Genomic DNA, 18,412 nt, shown 5'->3' with positions numbered 1-18,412 from the left:
CCCCCAATCCATCTCCCAGCCTGGCAGATTTCAGCCCCTGGGCATGGCAACATCTGCCTCCTGCTCCGGGTTCAATTAACCTGCTGCCGCCTCCTCCTCCGGCACCGGCCATTTCCTCCCGCCGCCGCTGTCACTGCCGCGCTGTCACTGTCACCGCTGTCACCGCCACTGCCGCCACCACCGGCTGCACCCCACTGGGTCACAGCGAGCCCCTTTGCTGGGGGCTCTCTCCTGGTGGAAAACCCACAACAGGAGCACTGGGTGTTTGTCCCAGCACCTGCCAGGCTGTGAGCCAGGAACACTGGGAAGCCATAGCCCCGACAGGGCAGGGTCCCTGTGCTGCGTCCCCCTTCCCTTTCTGGGTGCACAGGGACTCACACCCGCGGCACGGGGCTCCCCCGGTGACCCCGGTATGGCAAAGGGCAGCTCGGCCTTGCCTGGTGCCACAGTGGGGCCGGGGTGGCACCAGCGTGAGCCCGTGCAGCCCCGGCGGAGCTGCGGGTGCAGGGACACTGCGGTGGGTCTGAGACCACCCGGTAACCCGGGCCTGCCCGATGCCCCTGGGATGGGGGTGCCCTCGGGGTGTGCAGTGTCCCCGGTGCCCCTGGGCGTGCCTGGTGCCCCTGGGATGCGGGGTGTCCCTGGGGCGTGCGGTGCTCCCGGTGCGGCAGCTGCAGCCCCCGGTGCCGCCGTGATTTACAGGCGCAGGCCCCCTGTAATGTCATTTGCCCCAGACCGGTGGCGCCAGGGTGCCCGGGCGGCCCCCCTCCCCCGAGCCAGATCCTGACCCGGGGCTATGACCCGCCTGGGAACCGCTGGGACCCACCCGCGGGGCCGCCGCGCCTCTGTCGCGATAGTCGCCGGAGGACCCGGCCCAGCCCGCGTCGCTCTCCGCTGCCGTTACCTCCCGTCGGCGGGGCCGACTTGGCCTCCGTGACCGGGAAAGGCAGGGCGGGGGACCGGGGTCCATCACTGGCAACGGCGGGGCTGGGGGGTCCCGGCAGCGGGAGGACCTCGGGGTCCACCCCCCCCGAACAGCGAGTCCGCATGGCCCAGGAACTGCAAGTGGGCGCGGGGTCGGTGCCCCGGGGTTCCTGCAACTGTCATCAGCAGCTCGAGGGGACTAGAATCCGTGTCCTCGGGATGGGTCCGTGTCGTGGGAATGGTGGGTCGGGGCAAACCCCAGGTCCCCGTACCGGGCGCGGCGGCTCCGGGGCCGCCAGATCCGTTTGCTCCGCTCTGGGCGGGCTCGGCGGGACCGGGCTCGGTGCGGAGCCTGCGTGCCCCGAGAGCGGCGGGCGCGGGGCCTCTCCGTGCGCTCCGGGTCGGGACAACGGCGCCGGGCCCGGGGCCGCTCCGTGCGCTCCGGGTCGGGACAACGGCGCCGGGCCCGGGGCCGCTCCGTGCGCTCCGGGTCGGGACAACGGCGCCGGGCCCGGGGCCGCTCCGTGCGCTCCGGGTCGGGACAACGGCGCCGGGCCCGGGGCCGCTCCGTGCGCTCCGGCAGGGCGGGGTGGGACCGGTTGGAAGACCCGACGGGGCTGCGGGTGGAGCGGGAGCGCGGAGAAGCGCCGCTCTGCTGCCCGGTGCGGCGGCGGCGGCTCCGGTGGACCGGGGAGGGTCCGGCGGCCGCCTCGGCGGGACGAACGGGTACGGGGCACGTCGGGGAGCGGGGGGAGTCCCGGGGCCGGGCGGGGCGCGGGCGCTCGGGACCCGACGGGACCATCCGCTCGGTCCGGAGCGGCGGCGGGGGCCCGGGGCGGCGGCAGCGGCGGGGGGGAGCTCGGGGGCGGGGCCCCGGGCTGTCAATCACGGGGCGCGGCCGCCAATCAGGGCGCGGGCGGTGGGAGTTCGGCCGGTCCGGATGGAGAGGGGCAGAAAAGCGCGTCCCGCCGGGGCCCGCAGCCCACCCGCGCTCCCGCCCCGAGGCCGCCAGCGGCCGCGAGCCATGCCCCGCACCCTGCCCCGAGCCTGCACCCGCACCCGGCACCCATCCCGCAGCGGGCACCCGCCCCGCCCCCGCCCCCGGCAGCTGCCCCGCACCCGTACCCTGCACCGCGTCCTGCACCGCACCGGACACCCCGCCACCGTCCCCGCCGCCGCCCCCCGCCGCCCCCCGGCCATGCCCGCGCCCCGCCGGCTCTGAGCGCGGCCGCGATGGAGCGGGAGGGCAGCGGCCCGGGTCCCCCCGCGCCCCACGAGCCCATCAGCTTCGGCATCGACCAGATCCTGGGCGGCCCCGAGCCCGCGGGGCCGCACCGGGCGGCCGCGGAGCACGACTACGGGCTGTACGGCGGCGGGTACGGCCCCGCCGGTCCGCTCGGTTCCTACAACCTCAACATGAGCATGAACGTGAGCGTGAACGTGACCCCCGCGCCCGCCGCGCCGCCCGCCGGGGTCATCCGCGTCCCGGCGCACCGGCCCGCGCCCGCTCCGCCGCCCGCCGCTCCCGCCGCGCCGCCGCCGGGGCCCGCGCTGCCGGGGCTCACCTTCCCCTGGATGGAGACTACGCGCCGCATCGCCAAGGACCGGCTCTCAGGTGAGCGGGCGGGACTGCTGCCGGCGGCTTTTGACGGCTCCGGGGCTCACGCGACAGCGGCGGCTCCGGGGGCTCCGTCGGGGCGGTGCTGCGCGGCGGGTGCGGTGCGGGTCGGTGCGGGCGCGGAGACCGGCCAGGCACGGCGGGGACCGTGAGCTCCGCCGGTTCCCGCCGCGCCCGGTCCTTGCCCGCCGCCGTCGGGGCCCGCGGGAGCGGCTGGGGGCTGGCGCGGCCACCGGCGGCTCCACCGCGGCACCGAGCAGGGTCCGGCGGCTCCGGGCGGCGCCTGAGGGGTCCCACCGGGCTCCGGCCTCGGGCTGTGCTCTGTGTCCGGTCCCTTCCCCGGTCCCGGGGTCGCCGCGTGCTGACCCTGTCCCATCGTAATGGGGAGGCTGCCGGGGGCTGCGGCAGCCGGGAGGTGGGGTGGGGGCTCTGCAGGGTGCGGGGTGGGGGCTCTGCAGGGTGCGGGGTGGGGGCTCTGCAGGGTGCGGGGTGGGAGCTCTCTTGGTGCGCGGAGCGGGGTGGGGGCTCTGTGGGGAGTGGGATGTGATGAGGGGTCTTCGTGGGGACAGGGTGTGGAGTGGGGGGACCTGCCATGGGACCAGAGGACAAAGCCTGTCTGTGTACGGAGCGGGTGCCCCAGACCCGTGAGCCCCGGGGAATGGGGGTGATGGGGGTGTCTGTCTGTGGGATGTGTGGGGATGGGACCCCCAGACCAGCACATGCAAGAATTGGTGCAGAACACAGGGTGCCGGTGCTGTGGGAGAGGCCAGGGTGGGCCTGTGCTGGGGCCGGGGTGAGCGGGCAGTGACACAGGTGTCAGGGAGGCGGTGAGGGGTCCCGGTGGGGCCGGCGGCTGAGCGCCGTGCTGAGGGCTGAGCACCAGTGCTGGGGCAGGGATACTGGTTGCTGCACCCCCGAGGAGCAGGAGCAGGTGCTCAGGTCGGGGTCCCGGGCACCGGGGCTGTGTGTGGGTGCCACAGACCCCCAGCCTGGCTCGGCTCGGCTCCCGCCCAAGATGGCGGCGCTGCCACGTCTGCGGCGCGGCCGCGTGTGGGGACGAGGCCGGGGGCCGTGTGGGGCTGGGGCCGAGCACCAGCCACGGGGTGATGGGGCAGTGTGGGATGGGAGGCTGGGGACTGTGGGGGTCCCACCCGGTACCAGCAGAGCCGTGTTCGCCTCCCGGCCCGCCCCGCCATCGCGGCGGTGACGAAGCAAGCACCGTCCCCGTGCAGGGGTGGTGGGTGACGTCCTTGTCTCCTGCCTGGCGCCAGCGGAGGGTGGACGGGGCGGCCCCTCCCAGTACGGGGTCTCTCAGCCGCAGCCATCACTCAGCGCTGGCCTTGGGGTGGGCTGCGGGCGGGCGGCATCTGGTCCCGGCGAGGGGCCGCCCTGCGCGGGGAGGGGGCGCGGGGGCCTCCGTCCCCCCGACTGCGCGGCTCCACCTGCGTCAACCGTGTCCGCCCCCGCCGGCGGGCAGGCGGCCTCCTGGGCGCGGGTGGGAGGGAGGGTCTGTCAGGAGGTCCCCGGGGTGCTGTGGGCCGTGCCCCGTGTCCCTGTGCCAGGGGGGCCCAGGGCCCATGGTCACCCTTGGTCCGGGCCATGTGCAGCCCTGCCCATGCTGGCCCTGGCGATGGCCATGTTGTCACAAGGTGCCATAAGGCTGTGGTGCCACAGGGCCATGGGGCCATGGTTTGGCCATGGCTGCTACTGGAGCAGGAGCGCAGTGGGTGTTGGGTGCTGACCCTGCCAAACCCTCACCTTCCCCGCGCCACTTCGCTGCCATGAAGCTGTGGCTCCAGCTCGATTCGGGAATGCGACACACTGGCCTAGTCAGGGCTGGCTCACACCTCCTCTGGGAAGGGACAACCCCTTCCCCGGCCCCTGGCACTTCGGCAGCTGCCGTTGGTCAGCCCGGGCACTGCTGGCACATGGAGGCAGATGCCGGGACATGGAGGGAGACACCGTCTGCCTCCTGACACATGCTGGGGTCCCACCCCCTGCCCGGGAGGGCTGGGCAGACCCTGCAGTGTCACGAAGGCTCCTCGCAGCAGGGCTCGGTGCGTGGGGAGGGTGGGTTTGTGCAGCCGGAGCCTGACTGTCCTGCATCGGCCCTGCGACCGGAGCAGCCCATCTGCCCCGTCCTGGTGCCCACCACTGGGCTGGGGAGCGATCATGCTGTGGCTGTGCGGTGGAAAAGGGTCCTCCCTTGAACCACCTCTTGAGCTGCCCCTGGGTCCCTGGGCTGGGGGAGCAGGTAGGGATGACTCAGGGTGTCCCCCTCTCCTCCTCTCCCCAGCAGCACTGGTGGCCTCTTGGAGCTCCCTATCCCATGGCCCCCCCAGAGCTCCTCATCACCATGGTTCCCCCCCGAGCTCCCTGTCCCCATGGCCCCGAGCTCCCCAGCATCCCCCCGGGCTCCTGCTCTGCCCTGCTCTGCTGGAGCTCCCCCAGAGCCCCCATCATCCCACTTTCCCCACAGCCGCACTGTCACCCTTCACGGCCACGCGACGCATCGGGCACCCGTACCAGAACCGGACACCGCCCAAGCGCAAGAAGCCACGGACGTCCTTCTCCCGGGTGCAGATCTGCGAGCTGGAGAAGCGCTTCCACCGGCAGAAGTACCTGGCCTCGGCCGAGCGTGCCACCCTGGCCAAGGCCCTCAAGATGACGGATGCCCAGGTCAAGACTTGGTTCCAGAACCGCCGCACCAAGTGGAGGTAACAGGGATGGCCTCAGGGCAGCTGCCACGACCCCCACATCCCTCCAGCAGCCCAACCCCATGTCCCTCTGGCAGCCCTTCCCCTGCATCCTTCCAGCAGCTGCCCCCCTCTATGGCCAAGCCCCCCCATCCTGGGAGAGGCTGGACTGGGGAGGGATGGGACGCCCATCACCGTGGCATCCCCTGTGCCCAGCTGGATGAGGTCTGATGGTGTCACGGGATGTGCCACACCGGCACAAGGTGGTGCTGAGGGATGAGGGACGAGGGACAGGGCTGCGGGGCAGTGCCACACTGACACATGGTGGTGCTGAGGGACAAGGGACAGGGCTGCGGGGCAGCGCTGGCAGTGCCAGCTGCGGGTACCATCGGTGGGTCTCCGCAGGCGTCAGACGGCGGAGGAGCGCGAGGCGGAGCGGCAACAGGCCAACCGGCTGATGCTGCACCTGCAGCAGGAGGCTTTCCAGAAGAGCCTGGCGCAGCCCCTGCCGCAGGACCCGCTCTGCATGCACAACTCCTCGCTCTATGCCCTGCAGAACCTCCAGCCCTGGGCCGAGGACAACAAGGTGACGTCGGTCTCGGGGGTGGCCTCTGTGGTGTGAGGGCCCCGGGTGTCGCCGATGTGCCGGGAGGTGGCAGTGGGAGCCCAGCCTGCAGCAGGGAGGGGACTGCAGCTTCCTGGGGGCCTCCCACGGGCAGCCCCCTCCCTGCCGCTGACAGCCCCCTTGGGCCCCCTGGCTGCAATTGCCCCTGCAATTGGACTCAAAGCTTTACCAGATCCCACCTGGAGCACCGCTGTGGGCAGCCCCCTGCTCGGACCCCTGGGAGCCCACAAACAGGCCCCTACACCCTGCAGGGCTCTGCAGCCCCCCCCCAGGGTCCCTGTGCCAGGGCAGCTCCTTGGGGGTCCCTGCTCAGGACCTGCTGCCAACCCACCAGCGGCTCCATGAGTCAGGCTGGGGCAGCCACAGTCCCCAGCCCACCTGGAGCAGGGCACAGTGTGGACATCGCGTTCCTGGTGCTGGGACCTGCCCCCCCAGTGGGGTCTGCACCCACCACACCACTTGCCTTATCCCTGGAGTTTGCCACCTCCGGCTTCCAGCTGTACCCACCATGCTGAATGAAGAACTTGGCCACTCTGGCTCCTCCCCAGTGGTGGGACAGACTGATGGACTGGGCCCCTGGCCCTGCACCCACCAATCTGTCGGCTCCCTGGGCCCGGACATGCCCCCATGGCCCCCCATCACGGACTCGGGGTGCTCCCTATGCCGATGGATTGTACCAGCCCCTGACTCCCCCTGGTACCCCCATCACCTCCCACAGACTGAGCCTTCATGACCCACAGCACACTCGTGGGGGGGCAGAGGGGCTGAACCCCCCCTCCTTTGGCAAACCTCTGTGCCCCCTCCCCAGTGACTCCCTAAGTGGAGGTTTTCCCCTCCCAAGACCTTCCAGCCCCACTCTGGCCTCGATCGGTGATGATGGTGGGGAGGAAGGGGGAGAACAACGATGACCTTGACCCCGAACTTGACCTTGCCCCCCACCCGACTGCTATCCACGACCCTGCGGCCCCTCGCCCCACTTTTGGGGGCAGGCTGCTGCTGGCCCCCCACCTCCGCTGCTGCCGGGAGGAGTCGGACAGCCGGTGCCGGCGGGATTGGCTGCTGTTCCGTGACGCGGGGGGGGAGTGGAACAGCATCACCACCGGGATGAGCGCGGCTGAGGGCCGGCCCCGGTGCCGGTGGGGCGGCGGCGGCGAGGCGGTTCTCCGTGCCCGTGCTGAGGCTGCCGGTTACCGGAGGCTGCTGCGAGCCCGAGCCGCCGAGGTGGAGGCGCTGCGGGGGGCGGTGGGTGCGTTACACCGGCAGCTGGAGGGGCTGCGGGACCGGCGGAGCGGGGAGCTGGCCAAGTACCAGGTGCGGGATGGGAGGGCGTCGGGGAGTGCCTGGGGGGCTGGGAGGGAACGGGGGGCTGGGATGCGAGGAGGGGGTGGATGTTTTGGGGGGGGAGGGGTGGTGCCGGGGCTGGATGCCTGGAGGGATGGGGTGAAGGGGGAGGATGGGGAGGGGCGGGGTCGGGGGGTCCCGATGGAGCTGAGGGGCCGGGGAGGCAGCGGGAGGGGACGAGGGATGGCATGGGGGTGTTTGGGTGGGGCGGGGGCTGGGGTGTCCGTGTGGGTGGGTGTCGGTGCGGGGCTGAGGATCCCGAGATCCGTGCGGGGCGGGGGCCGGGCCGGGGATCCCGGGAGTCCGTGTTAGGCGGGGTTCGGATCGGGGGTGGGAGTCCGTGCGGGGCGGGGGTCGGTCTGGGGGTCCCTGTGAGGAGGGTGTTCGGCCGCGGGTCCCGGGGGTCGCCCCGCGGTCTCGGCGCTGCTGACGGCCCGGCTCAGGAGCGGGTGGCGGAGCTGGAGCGGGAGATCGGGGCGGCGGAGGCGGAGATGGCCCGGTGCCTGCGGGAGTACCCGGCGCTGCTGCGGCTGCGGATGGCGCTGGAGGCGGAGATCGCCGCGTACCGGTACGCGGGGGGAGGCGCGGGGGGCGCGGGGAGCGCGGGGCTCAGCCCGGCCCTTCTCTTCCAGGGAGATGCTGGAGAGCGAGGAGCTGCGCCTGGGCGGTCTGGCCCCGCCATGATCGGACCCCTGGAGCTCCGGTCCCATCACCGGACCCGCCGTGACCACCGGACCCCCGGCACCGTGACCGGACCCTCAGCCCCACCACCAGACCCCCCGTCCCGCTGCGACCGGACCCCGGTCCCTCCACCGAACCCCAGCCCCTCGACTCCTGTGCCCCAGGACCCCCGACCTCGGGCCGTGGTACCCTCGGACCCTCTGGACCCCTCTGGACTCGCAGAGTCTCGGTCCTTCTGCCCCCTCGTGCCACGGGCCCCCAGACTCCTGTGCCCCCGCCTGCCCCCTGTCCTGGGACCCCCGGGAGGGCAGTGCCCGTGGGGCCACACACTCACCAGCCTCTCTGGGGTGGGGGTCCCGGCCCAGACCCGCGGGAAGCACCTCAATAAAGCTCCGTGGCATCACCCGGAGCCGACCCGTCTTGGGGTTGGGGGGTGGGGTGGGGGGGCAGGACCCCGACCAGGAGCACCCTCTGCGCTCCGGGGGTCTGTGGCAGAGCAGAGGCCCGGGGGGGCTCCAAGGGAGGAGCTCAGGGGGTGGGCCCGGGCTCCATCCCTCCTGGTGCAGCCCTTCAGCCCCGGGCTGGGCACCCTCCCGAACACCAGGGGGGCACATCATGGGGGCCCAGCCACAGCTCCAGTGGGAGCTGAGCCCCCCACTGCTGTCGGGTGACCCCTGACCCCCCCGGGGTGACCATGTCCTGTATTAGGAGCTCCTGGAGTCAGGACAGGATCCTGCTCCCCAGGACGTGGGAATGGGGTGCTGCCCCTCAGGACTTGCCCCCTGGGTGCAGCCCCTGAGACTGAGGATGCTGCCCCACTTCTGTGGGGGTTGGTGAGGATTAGGGGGGATCGGTGAGGATTAGGGGGGTCCAGGACACCTATGGGTAGCTGGGCAGGGCTGTGGGGACCCTCCAGCTGGGCTGTCCATGAGCTGGGCTGGCGCACGTAGGGAGCCTGTTCCAGTCATACAGAAGGATGCCAGGGCCAAGCCCTGCACAGGCCAGGAGCCCTCTGGGGAGTTGTGGGGGCCCAGCACCCCCCTACCCACACAGACACAGACCAGGGTTTGTGGTAACAGAGTCAAGCCCAGTGCTTTAATAGGGGGAAAAAAACTCCTTTTTAACAAGGGAAAAAAAGCCTTTTCTGAGCAGTACAAGGGAGAGCAAGGTGGGTGCTGGTGCCTGTCCCACTGTGGCTGTCCCATTGGGGTCCCCCCAGCCCCTGGAGGTTTGTGGAGGGGAGGGAAAGGGTGCTGGGGAAAGGAGATGTCTGTGCATGGGGTCAGCGTGCACAGAGCCAGCGTTATCGTGGTGTGTCGAGGTCCTGCCAGGGGCTCCAGGGGCTCCAAGCCAGGGGGGTGTGGGGGTCCCGGCAGCTGATGCGCACCCGCCGTGCGCCCACCTGCACCTCTGTCTCCTCCACGCCCTCCACGAACCGCTCAACCTGCAAAGGGGGCAGGTCATGGCCTGGGCAGATCCTCGGGTAGGGGGAAGCCATTGCAGAGGAGTGGGGGGCAGAGCTGGGGGGAGTAGAGGTGACAGCCAGGGGTGACCATTCATTGCCTCAAGGGGAGAAGCAGCGGAGTGGGGAGGGGGCCATGGCTGAACCTGCAGAGAGTCCCTGTTCCCAATGCCCCCCCCGGTACAGGGAAGAGCCCAGGACGGGGCAGGGTGGGGACACGGGGCAGGGTGGGCGCGTGTGGGGTCCGGCTGGGCAGGGTCCCCCGTTACCTGGGTGCCATTGGGGAGCTCGTACTGCAGGTGGTAGAGCAGCACAAAGTAGGATGTGGGGCGCTGCCAGGAGGCTGGGGGTGCCCAGGTCAGGTGGAGCTGCTCCCCCTGCCACCGCAGGGTCAGCTCCTGGGGCGGGTCGGGACGCACTGCGGGCAGGGGGGGCTCAGGACGGGGGCTGAGCCCCCCTCAGAGCCCCCAGTGCCCCTTGAGCGTCCCCATCCCTCGGGCTGCTGCTGCCCTGAGCTCACCAATGTCGCGGAGGAAGAAGTGCTTGGAGAGGCTGAGGTAGGAGGTATCCGAGAGCCCCTCCAGGTGCAGCCACAGCGGACGCAGCTCCTCACCGAAGGGGCAGAACGAGGGGTCGGCCAGAGTGGCGTTGAACCGGCCGTGGCCCCCGGCCACTGGCACCCACGGACCCTCGGAGCCATCGCTGAGGGGAGGGAGGCGTGAGCAGGTGTGAGGGCTGGGCGGCCGAGGGGCTGGGGGGGGTTGGGGGGTCCCAGGACACCCACCTGTGTGTGAGGCGGGCGCGGAAGACGACAGAGGGGGGCCCAGGCCAGGAGCAGTGGAAGGAGCCATGGTAGGACTCAGCCTGGCAGGACACGTTGATCTCTTCCTCGCCTGAGGGGCCGAGGGGGGTCAGGGGGTGTGGGGCCGGGAGCGATGCCCCCTCCCTGGACAGCACTGGTGAGGCTCCCCCGGCCCCAAAGCCCTGCCCGGTGCAGCCCCATGGACAGCACAGGAGCAGCTCTGGGTTCCCAGCCTGCCCCCCATCCCTGCACCCCACCACCCCCCTGCCCGGGCTCTCCCGGCCATGTCCCTCCTTACGGGCACCGCTGACCACCACGTAGGTGGTGTCCAGCAGGACAGGGCCGGCCCAGCAGCTGTAGTTGCCTGTGGCCGGCAGGTCTAAGCCGAGGATGGTGAGGTTCCGGCCCTCAGCCTCCAGTTCGGCCATGGGCTCCTGCTCTCCGTTCAGTGTCCAGCTGATGTGCGGCTCCAACGTGTCACACTGCACCACCACGTCCTCGTTCAGCTGCCCCACCTGGACTGGAGGTGAGAGGCAGAGCCTGGGGTCAGAGATGGGCTGTGCTGGGGGCAGCTTGTCCCTCACACCAGCACGGGGCTGGGTGCCCTTCAGCCATCCTGCCCCACGGTCCCCACCCTGCTCCTGCACCCCAAATCCATTCCCACCTGTCCCATCACCCCATATCCACCTCCCTGCTCCTGCACCCCAAATCCATTCCCACCTGTCCCATCACCCCATATCCACCTCCCTGCTCCTGCACCCCAAATCCATTCCCACCTGCTCCATCCATCCCCTCACATCCATCCCCCCTCTCCCTCACCCCACAGCCATCCCGCTATCACCCTCATGCCCTCTCTCAAACCCCTCAGCAGAGCTGTCTGACCCCTATCAGAGGGATGCAGGATGGGTATACCCCCTATCAGAGGGGTGCAGGATGGGTATACCCCCTGCTCCCTCCAATCCATGTGAGGTCCCTGCAGCCCCCTCCCATTGGGAGGTTCCCCCTCCAAGGCCTCCCCTGTGCTCGGGGGGCAGCAGCACTCACACTTTGGGGGGAAGGCAGTCAGGGTGTCCACGGGCACGAGGCACAGCACCAGCCCCACCAGCCCCAGCATCTGGGAGGGGAAGGGGAAGAGAAGGGTAGGGGAAGGGCAGGTGGGGGGCTGGACGTACCCTGAGAGAGGGGCAGAGCCAGCAGGGCCACCAAAGGCAGAGTCCCCGGCCGTGGGAGCAGCATCCCCGAGCAGGACACCCCCAAGATCCCCCAGTCACCCCAGGACCCCCCACCCTCCTGTGCTGTGCCTACCTCTGCGCCTGCTGCTCCAGTGGCTCCGGTGGGCACGGTAGGGCCGGGGGCTGTGGATTTATACCGGGCTGGACTCCACGGGGGTGCCCCAAGGTGCAACCACAGCAGCATCACAGTTCTCAGAAGTGGAGAGAGGCTGTGTGGGAGCCATGCTCAGCCCCCCACCCACCCGGCCCCAGGACTCACCGCTGGTACTTCCCAGGCAGGGGGCACCAGCACCTGCTGCCCTGCCCTGACCGCTGGAGGACGGGTCACCCCAGGAACGGCCAGGCGAGGGACAGTGCCGGGGTCCTGGGTGGTCCCAGCTCCCCCAGAGGGGTCCTGAGCCCCTGCACCACCCCGAGGGTCTGCACGTCACCACATGCCCCACAGAGCCCCCACAGCACCCTGCCATGGGGTGGGACCATCAGCGGTCCAGTGGGACCATCTGAGGTCCATCAGCACTGGCCCCTGAGGTCTGGAGAGGGGCTGGGCCCTGCTGGCTGGGCTGTGGCACTGGTTGTCCTGTCCCTTCCCTCCCCTCTTTGGGCCACTGCATGTCCCATGGGATGCTGTACAGGGATGGGGTCGAAGGGACAGAGGACACTGTGGCCACCAGCCACCCTCCTTTGTCATTGCAACCACTGCCAGCCCAGGGTGAGGGCACAGGGCAGCCCCGGCCCCGGGAAGGGGAGCACTGTGCCTGCTCATGTACTTTCTGGGGCTCCTAGAAAGCAAAGGGGAAGTGGGGGCTGCGGGAGCCTTGGGGGGAGCCCAGCCCTCACCTTTCGAGTCTCTGTGGCCAGCACAAGGCAGTGGAGCCTCCAGGCCCCTTCCTGAGCAGAGTCAAGCCCCTGTGCATGGGCTGAGGGGAGGGAAGGGGGAGCCAGGACCCCTGACCCCCCAGGCAGAGGGTCAGCCCTTGGCTGTAGTGCCAGGGCTGTAGGGGATCCTGAGGCTGGAAGGGGGGACCACAAGAGGGGAGGGAGGAGGGCGGGCACCTCGCCTGGGGGTGCACCCATGCCCTGTCCCATGCTGGAGGAGGAGGCACTGGCAGCACGTTTAGGGGGTTGCTCACCCCCCCCTGCTGGCCACAGCTTCCCCTTGGCTTCTGCAGAAAAACCACAGCCAGGGAAGGGAAGCCCCGGTGAAAAGGCCAGGGCTGCCCTCAGACCTCAGCATGGCTGGGGACCCAGCATGACACTCAAAACAGAGGTGGGAGGGGAGCGAGGCCTCACAGACAGAAACTCCCCAGAGAGCAGCAGAGACAGAGCCTGTCCCAGTCAGACCTCTCCATGATATCCCACAGCAGGACAGACCCCACCCCAGCTGGACCGCTCGGCTGCAGTCACGGACACGAGGCCAGGAGCAAAGGTCACAAAACTTTATACAGGAGGGACCCGTGTGTGGGCCCTCGGCCCTAGGCGTGGGGGCAGCAGGACAAGCGGTGCCTCCACCCCAGCAGAACCCTGGGAAAAGACAGGGGGAAGGAGCCCGGTGGGGAGGGCCCACACAACTCCCCCGGCCGGGGCCAGCACTCCCCAGTCCGTGCTCTGAGGTGCCACGGTGGCCCCACGGCCGCTGGCCCACGACTGCCCGCGGTGCAGCGCTGAGGCCGTGCCCGGTCGTGCCCGCACCTCCCTGGGGCCAGGGACAGCCCCTGCAGCCGCACGGCCCCCCAGGGACCCTCCAGGGCTCCCCCATCTCCAGTGTCACAGCCAAGCCCAGACAGCCCCTGCTGGGGCTCTGGTGCTCCGGCTCACTGCAGGACACAGACGTCCCCCTCCACAGCCTCCCGTCCGGCCGCCTCTGCCAGCGGCTCCGGCCCCGCTGGCGCATCCTCTGTCGCCACCACCTTCTCCCGCAGCTCCATCAGCAGGTCCCGGCCCTCGCTGGGTGGCAGGTTGCTCAGGTAGTACTGGGGAGCCAGCTCCACCAACCTATGGGGACAGGGGGTCAGTCAGCAGCGGGGACCCCCCAGAGGGCCCTGTCCCTGCCCGTCCCCAAGCCCTCACATTTGGGGCTGGATCTCCGAGACCACGCGCAGGCAGTTGTCCTGGGAGATGGTGAACTCGTGGTAGAGCACCCAGGGGGGCAGGCGGCGGGGGGGCGGCCGCAGCAGGTACCCGCAGGCGGGGGCCAGGTGTGCCACGTGTTTGTGTGTCAGCATCACGTAGTTGCCAGAGCCATCGATGTCACGGGCGACCTGGGAGCAGAGCAGGAGGGAGCGGGGTGATGGCACACCCCCCACGGCCCACCGCAGCCCCCACAGTCCCTGGGCCCACCTTTAGGAAGTACCCGGAGATGAGGGCCCGCTGGATGTTGAGGGCGTTGGCGTCGGAGCCGAAGGCGGGCGGTGAGACGGGCAGCTCGATGCGCCGCATCACCTCCAGCAGCTCGGCGCGCACGGTGCCCGCCAGGCGCAGCCCCTCCGCGCCCACCCCGTGCTTCCGGCACCAGCCCTCGTCCCCGGCGTCTGCAGGACAGCAGGGTCAGTGGGGTGGGGACAGGGATGGGTCAGTGGGGTGGGGACAGGGATGGGACAGTGGGGTCGGCGACACGGGAAGAGGGATGGGACAGCAGGGTCAGTGATACAGCGACAAGAATTAGACGGCAAAGTCAGTGACACGGGGACAGGACAGTGGTGCCAGTGACACAGGGAGGGGGACGGGGGAGCAGAGACCTCAGAGGGCTGGGGGTTCAGGGGTTACAGAAGCTGGCACAGCTCCCACCAGCTGCATCCCCTCCCTGCACCAGGGACAGGGACCAGGCTGGGGCTGGGACCCCCCCAGACCCTCGTGTGGCCGGGCTGGGGACAGGTGAGGGGGCTGTGGGGTGCCTGCTGGGGTACAGGGGCCACGCAGGGCAGCTGTGGGACAGCCACAGGGGTGCAGGGGACACTGAGGGGTCCGTGGGATGCCCACAGGGGTGCAGCCCCCCGCCCGCAGCCCTGCCCATGCTCACGCTGCTGGAAGGCATTGAAGATGTTGATGAGGGTGAAGTGGTCCCCGTTGGGGTGCAGCAGTGCCCGCCGGCGCAGAGCCACGGCCTCCTCCAGGTGTGTGGATGGGGGCACGAAGCAGGGGGACGCTGGGGGCGGGCAGGGGGGTCACGGTGTGCCCCCAGCACCCCCGGGCAGTGCTGGCTGCCCCCGCACGGTACCTGTGAGCATGGCAGCCAGGCTGACCATCTCCTCCACGCAGTCGAACTCGCAGGAGGCGATGAGGGCCTTGGCCAGTTGTGGGTCCAGCGGAAACTCCGACATGATGATCCCCACCTCCGACAGGTTCCCATCGTCGTCCAGAGCCGCCAGGTAGTCCAGGTCCTCCAGCGCTTGCATCAGTGACTCGGGGGCTGGAGTGGGATGTCAGGCAGCTCTGCCCACCCTCCTCCTACAGCTGCCAGGCCCCCCAGCCCCTCTCCAGAGACAATCCAGGCCACAGTCATGGCCATGGCCAGCCTGTAGCTCTCTGGCACAGCCCCCCACAGCATGCCTAGTCCCTACCTCACCCCACAGGCTCTACCTGGGCGGTCAAGAAAGTCACACTGGCCCATGTCAGCGATGTCCAGGCGCTTCAGCAGCAGCACGAGGCGGCTCAGGCTGGTCTCGCTGACGTGGGGCGCGGGGCTGGGGGGCAGGCGCTGCTCGAAGGCCTCCGAGTACAGGCGCAGGCAGGTGCCTGCAGGAGAGGGGCCGTGAGGTGGGACATGGCTGCGAGGGGTCGCAGGGGGTGGGACAGCAGCCCCAGGGGGCACATCGGGGCAGGGGTCTCACCCGGGGGGCTGCCAGCTGCCCGCTGCATGCGCGACTCTGCCTGGCTCCGGCTGATGGGCCGCAGCACCTGGGACTCGGCGCGGATGCGAGGGTTGTACACCTGCGGTGAGGCTGTGAGGGGGACACCGCAGGGGAGCCCCCACCGTCCCCCAAGGCCCCCCTGCCTGCCAGTGCAGGGCCACCGCTGCCACCTCCCTCACCCCAGCCTGAAGCATCACGATGGCTGAGCGGACCCCGCAGCCCACCCCCCACTGTGCCTGGAGCAGAGCCAACCCTCTCACTGGGACTCCCCCTCACGTCCCCCATCCCACTCACGCTGCGCAGCTCCAGCCCCGAGTCGATGACGAAGCGCACGGTGCCCAGCGAGAAGGACGAGTCCCCGAGCCAGTGGGTGACGATGACGCGCCGCTCCCGGCTCTCCTCGGGCGCCTCATACAGTCGCTGTGCGGCCCGGCCCACCCCAGGGTGCAGCGGCAGCACCAGCAGTGGGCCCAGCGCCGGGCTCAGCGCCACGGCCTCCGTCTGGATGGCAGCACAGCACTCGGAGATCTCCTGGGGAAGGACAGGGGGGCACACCTCACCCTGAGGTCAGGGTGCTGCTCTGTGCCCTGCACCCGTTTCCGGGTGCTGCTCTGCCCCCCAGCACCCACAGCCCCTTTGCAGAGGAGCCCCAGCTCCCCTAGTTTGGTCTCCAGCATCCCTTAGCATCCTCAGGGCTCCCCACTGAGAGGGACCCCCCAAGCCTCCCCTGCCCTGCTCCCCCCACAGCTCACCTGCTCGCTGGCCAGGAAGATCAGGACGTGGCCGGGCTCCTGGCGCCCGTGGATGTCCAGCACAGCCTGGCAGGCAGCGGCCACGCGCCCGTGGGCCGGCGGCTCCCGGTAGAGCAGCTGTGGCGGGGGGCTGTGCCCCGGGACCCGCACCACGGGGGGGTCCCCGCAGAAGGCGCGCAGCCGCGGCTCCAGGGCAGGGGCAGTGACCACCACGAGCCGCAGCGCCGGGCGCTGGCGCAGCACGTCCTTGAGCAGCCCCAGCAGCGCGTCCGTGGGCACCGTGCGCTCCTGCGCCTCGTCCAGCACCACCACCCCGTACTGCCGCAGCAGCGGGTCCGACGTCATCTCCCGCAGCAGCATCTCATCCGAGCAGAACCTGCCACAGCCCCACCCTGTCAGCGTGGACCCCCGGCCGGGGGGGAACCCCTCAGCCCCTCCCCGCAGCAGCGCCTGCGGCAGCAGGCACGCAGCAGGCAGGCAGCAGGCAGGCAGCAGGCAGGCAGCAGGCAGGCAGCAGGCAGCCCCCACCGGCACCACTCCCCGGCGAGGCCCGGCTGGATTAAGGGATTACGGGGAGCTCAGTGGGATTAGAGCGCTGCACTCCCAGCACAGGCCCGCTGGGCCCCATCCCTCCCGTACCTGAGGATGGTCTCGGCAGTGCAGCAGTCCTCGTGGGGCACGCAGTAGCCCACCTCGTGGCCCAGGTTCAGGTCCATCTCGTCGGCTACGCGCAGGGAGAGGCTGAGGGCGGCCAGGCTGTGGGGCTGGGTGCAGGCCACCAGCCCATGGGCAAACTGCAGGGACAGAGCGTACTCGGCGCACCACTGCGGGATCTGTGGGGACAGGGTGGGGGTCAGCACTGTCTCAGGACCAGCCCCTCCCTGTTGTGCCCCTCCAAAGGGCACAGGGATTCTCTCCAGGGATCCAGCTGCAGGACCTTTGGGGCCAGAGGCTATCCAGAGGCACTCACAGCCCAGGCAGGACCTTCCCTCCCTGCTCCTGTCACCTCTCAGATCAACAACCTGTGACAGGAGCCCCACCACCCCACACCCACACCTCCCTGCCCTGGTATGGGACACTGCAGCCCTGTTCTCACATTAGGGATATGGGACAACAGCCCAGGAAAACCCTCAGAGAGTGACAGGGAAGGGAGCACCAGAGAGTAGTTGCTGGCCAAGCGCCCAGCTGGGCAGTGTGGGACAATGCCAGGGCCACACGTATGTCCCTTGGGCGCTGGAGACCAGAGTCCTGCTTCACCCTGTCCTGTGTGCCCCCCACGAGCAGTGCCCGTGTGCCCCCAGTGTCCCAGCGCCCTGCAGGGACTGCAGGCAGGGTGCTGCACCCAAAAACACCATGTCTGGGGCCCACACAGGGGATTTATTCCACAAATCCAGCAGGGCTGGCTGAGCCCAGGAACTCAGCAGGTCACACCCAGGGAGGTGATCTGGGCAAGTGGCCCGAGCCCAGGGCCCACACCCCAACAGCCCAGGGCCAATAGTGCTGACCCAGTCCAGTGCAGCCTCACGGCAGCTCCAGCGATCCCTCCCTGGTCAAAGTCCCTGGCGCTGTCCCTGGGTGCCGCCAGTGGCTGCCGGGTGGGACCAGCTCTCTGGGGCAGGGAGGAGGTAAACGGCACCTCAGTCCTGCCACTGGCCCTGCGCTGGGCCCAGCTCTGGGGAAGGGCCGTTCCCCCCTCCCCGTGCCATCTCCAGGGCCAGCTGCTCTCGTGGCAGCGCTTCTCAGCTCGTGCCAAGGCTTTGCCCGGGGCCCAGCGCCAGCCCCGGCACATCCCAGTCCCCACCCAGCCCGCCGGGCTCAGCGCAGCAGCCCCAGGGGTCCGACACCCCCTCCGTGGGTCCCAATGGCTCAGGTCCTTCCGTGGGCTCCAGCAGGACCCACGCACAGTGCCCGGCGAGGCCGGACACCCCTGTGCCCCGGGACAGCCCTTCCCCTCACCTGGGTGCTCTTGCCGGTGCCGGGCGGGCCGGACACCAGGACGATGCCGCTGTTCCCCTCCAGGTGCTCCATGAAGCTGTACTTGGTGGTCCAGACCGGCAGCTCCCGGCGCTGCCGCAGCAGCTCATAGTAGCGGGAGGAGAAGGGCAGCCCGTCGTAGGGATTCACCTCCAAGTCCCCGTCGCAGCCCAGGGACGGCTCTTCATCCTCCTCCTCCTCCCCCAGCGCGGAGCCGGGGCCGCTCGGCCCGGGCAGGGGGCCCGGGGCCCCGCAGCCGGCCATGGCGGGGACACCGGAGCTGCGGGGGCGGGCGGGGGTGGAGCGGCACCGGCGCTGACCCACCCTCACCTGCGTCCCGGGAAGGAGTCGGGACAGCCCAGTGCCACGTCCCGTCCCGCGGGGTGGGGGAGCCGCGGGCAGCGGGCACGGGGGCGCGGGCAGAGGGGCAGCGACGGCGGCGGGGGGTGACACGGCC

General features: G+C 70.4%; 4 protein-coding genes across 4 annotated transcripts; 2 read left to right on the top strand and 2 right to left on the bottom strand.

Moving 5' to 3' along the window:
* Window positions 1-2,157: 2,157 nt before the first annotated feature.
* On the top strand, window positions 2,158-5,860 carry TLX2 (T-cell leukemia homeobox 2). The gene is made up of 4 exons (XM_017839048.1): window positions 2,158-2,539; window positions 3,468-3,473; window positions 5,022-5,259; window positions 5,644-5,860. Exons 1-4 carry the CDS (start codon window positions 2,158-2,160, stop codon window positions 5,858-5,860), a joined length of 843 nt encoding a protein of 280 aa, XP_017694537.1.
* Window positions 5,861-6,736: 876 nt separating this feature from the next.
* LOC108509554 (alpha-internexin-like) lies at window positions 6,737-8,275 on the top strand. The gene is made up of 3 exons (XM_017839047.1): window positions 6,737-7,174; window positions 7,648-7,772; window positions 7,837-8,275. Exons 1-3 carry the CDS (start codon window positions 6,737-6,739, stop codon window positions 7,886-7,888), a joined length of 615 nt encoding a protein of 204 aa, XP_017694536.1. The 3' UTR covers window positions 7,889-8,275.
* A 913-nt stretch (window positions 8,276-9,188) lies between these two features.
* Window positions 9,189-11,605, bottom strand: LOC108509552 (interleukin-12 subunit beta-like). Its single transcript, XM_017839045.1, has 7 exons — window positions 11,519-11,605; window positions 11,194-11,263; window positions 10,448-10,669; window positions 10,132-10,240; window positions 9,868-10,049; window positions 9,617-9,765; window positions 9,189-9,329 (listed from the first exon to the last, which is right to left on the bottom strand). Exons 1-7 carry the CDS (start codon window positions 11,603-11,605, stop codon window positions 9,189-9,191), a joined length of 960 nt encoding a protein of 319 aa, XP_017694534.1.
* Window positions 11,606-12,803: 1,198 nt separating this feature from the next.
* On the bottom strand, window positions 12,804-18,219 carry DQX1 (DEAQ-box RNA dependent ATPase 1). The gene is given in 11 exon segments (XM_017839043.1): window positions 12,804-13,373; window positions 13,449-13,646; window positions 13,648-13,909; window positions 14,398-14,523; window positions 14,596-14,787; window positions 14,958-15,113; window positions 15,209-15,308; window positions 15,524-15,760; window positions 15,982-16,357; window positions 16,621-16,814; window positions 17,938-18,219. Coding segments are annotated over 11 exon segments (2,304 nt in total). The 3' UTR covers window positions 12,804-13,192.
* Between the last annotated feature and the right edge of the window lie 193 nt (window positions 18,220-18,412).

The sequence above is a fragment of the Lepidothrix coronata genome, unplaced genomic scaffold (assembly GCF_001604755.1).
Source record: "Lepidothrix coronata isolate B3197 unplaced genomic scaffold, Lepidothrix_coronata-1.0 Scaffold372, whole genome shotgun sequence".
NCBI lineage: Eukaryota > Metazoa > Chordata > Aves > Passeriformes > Pipridae > Lepidothrix > Lepidothrix coronata.
The sequence above is the reverse complement of the archived record's forward strand: the minus strand, read 5'-3'. Positions and strand labels throughout refer to the sequence as shown.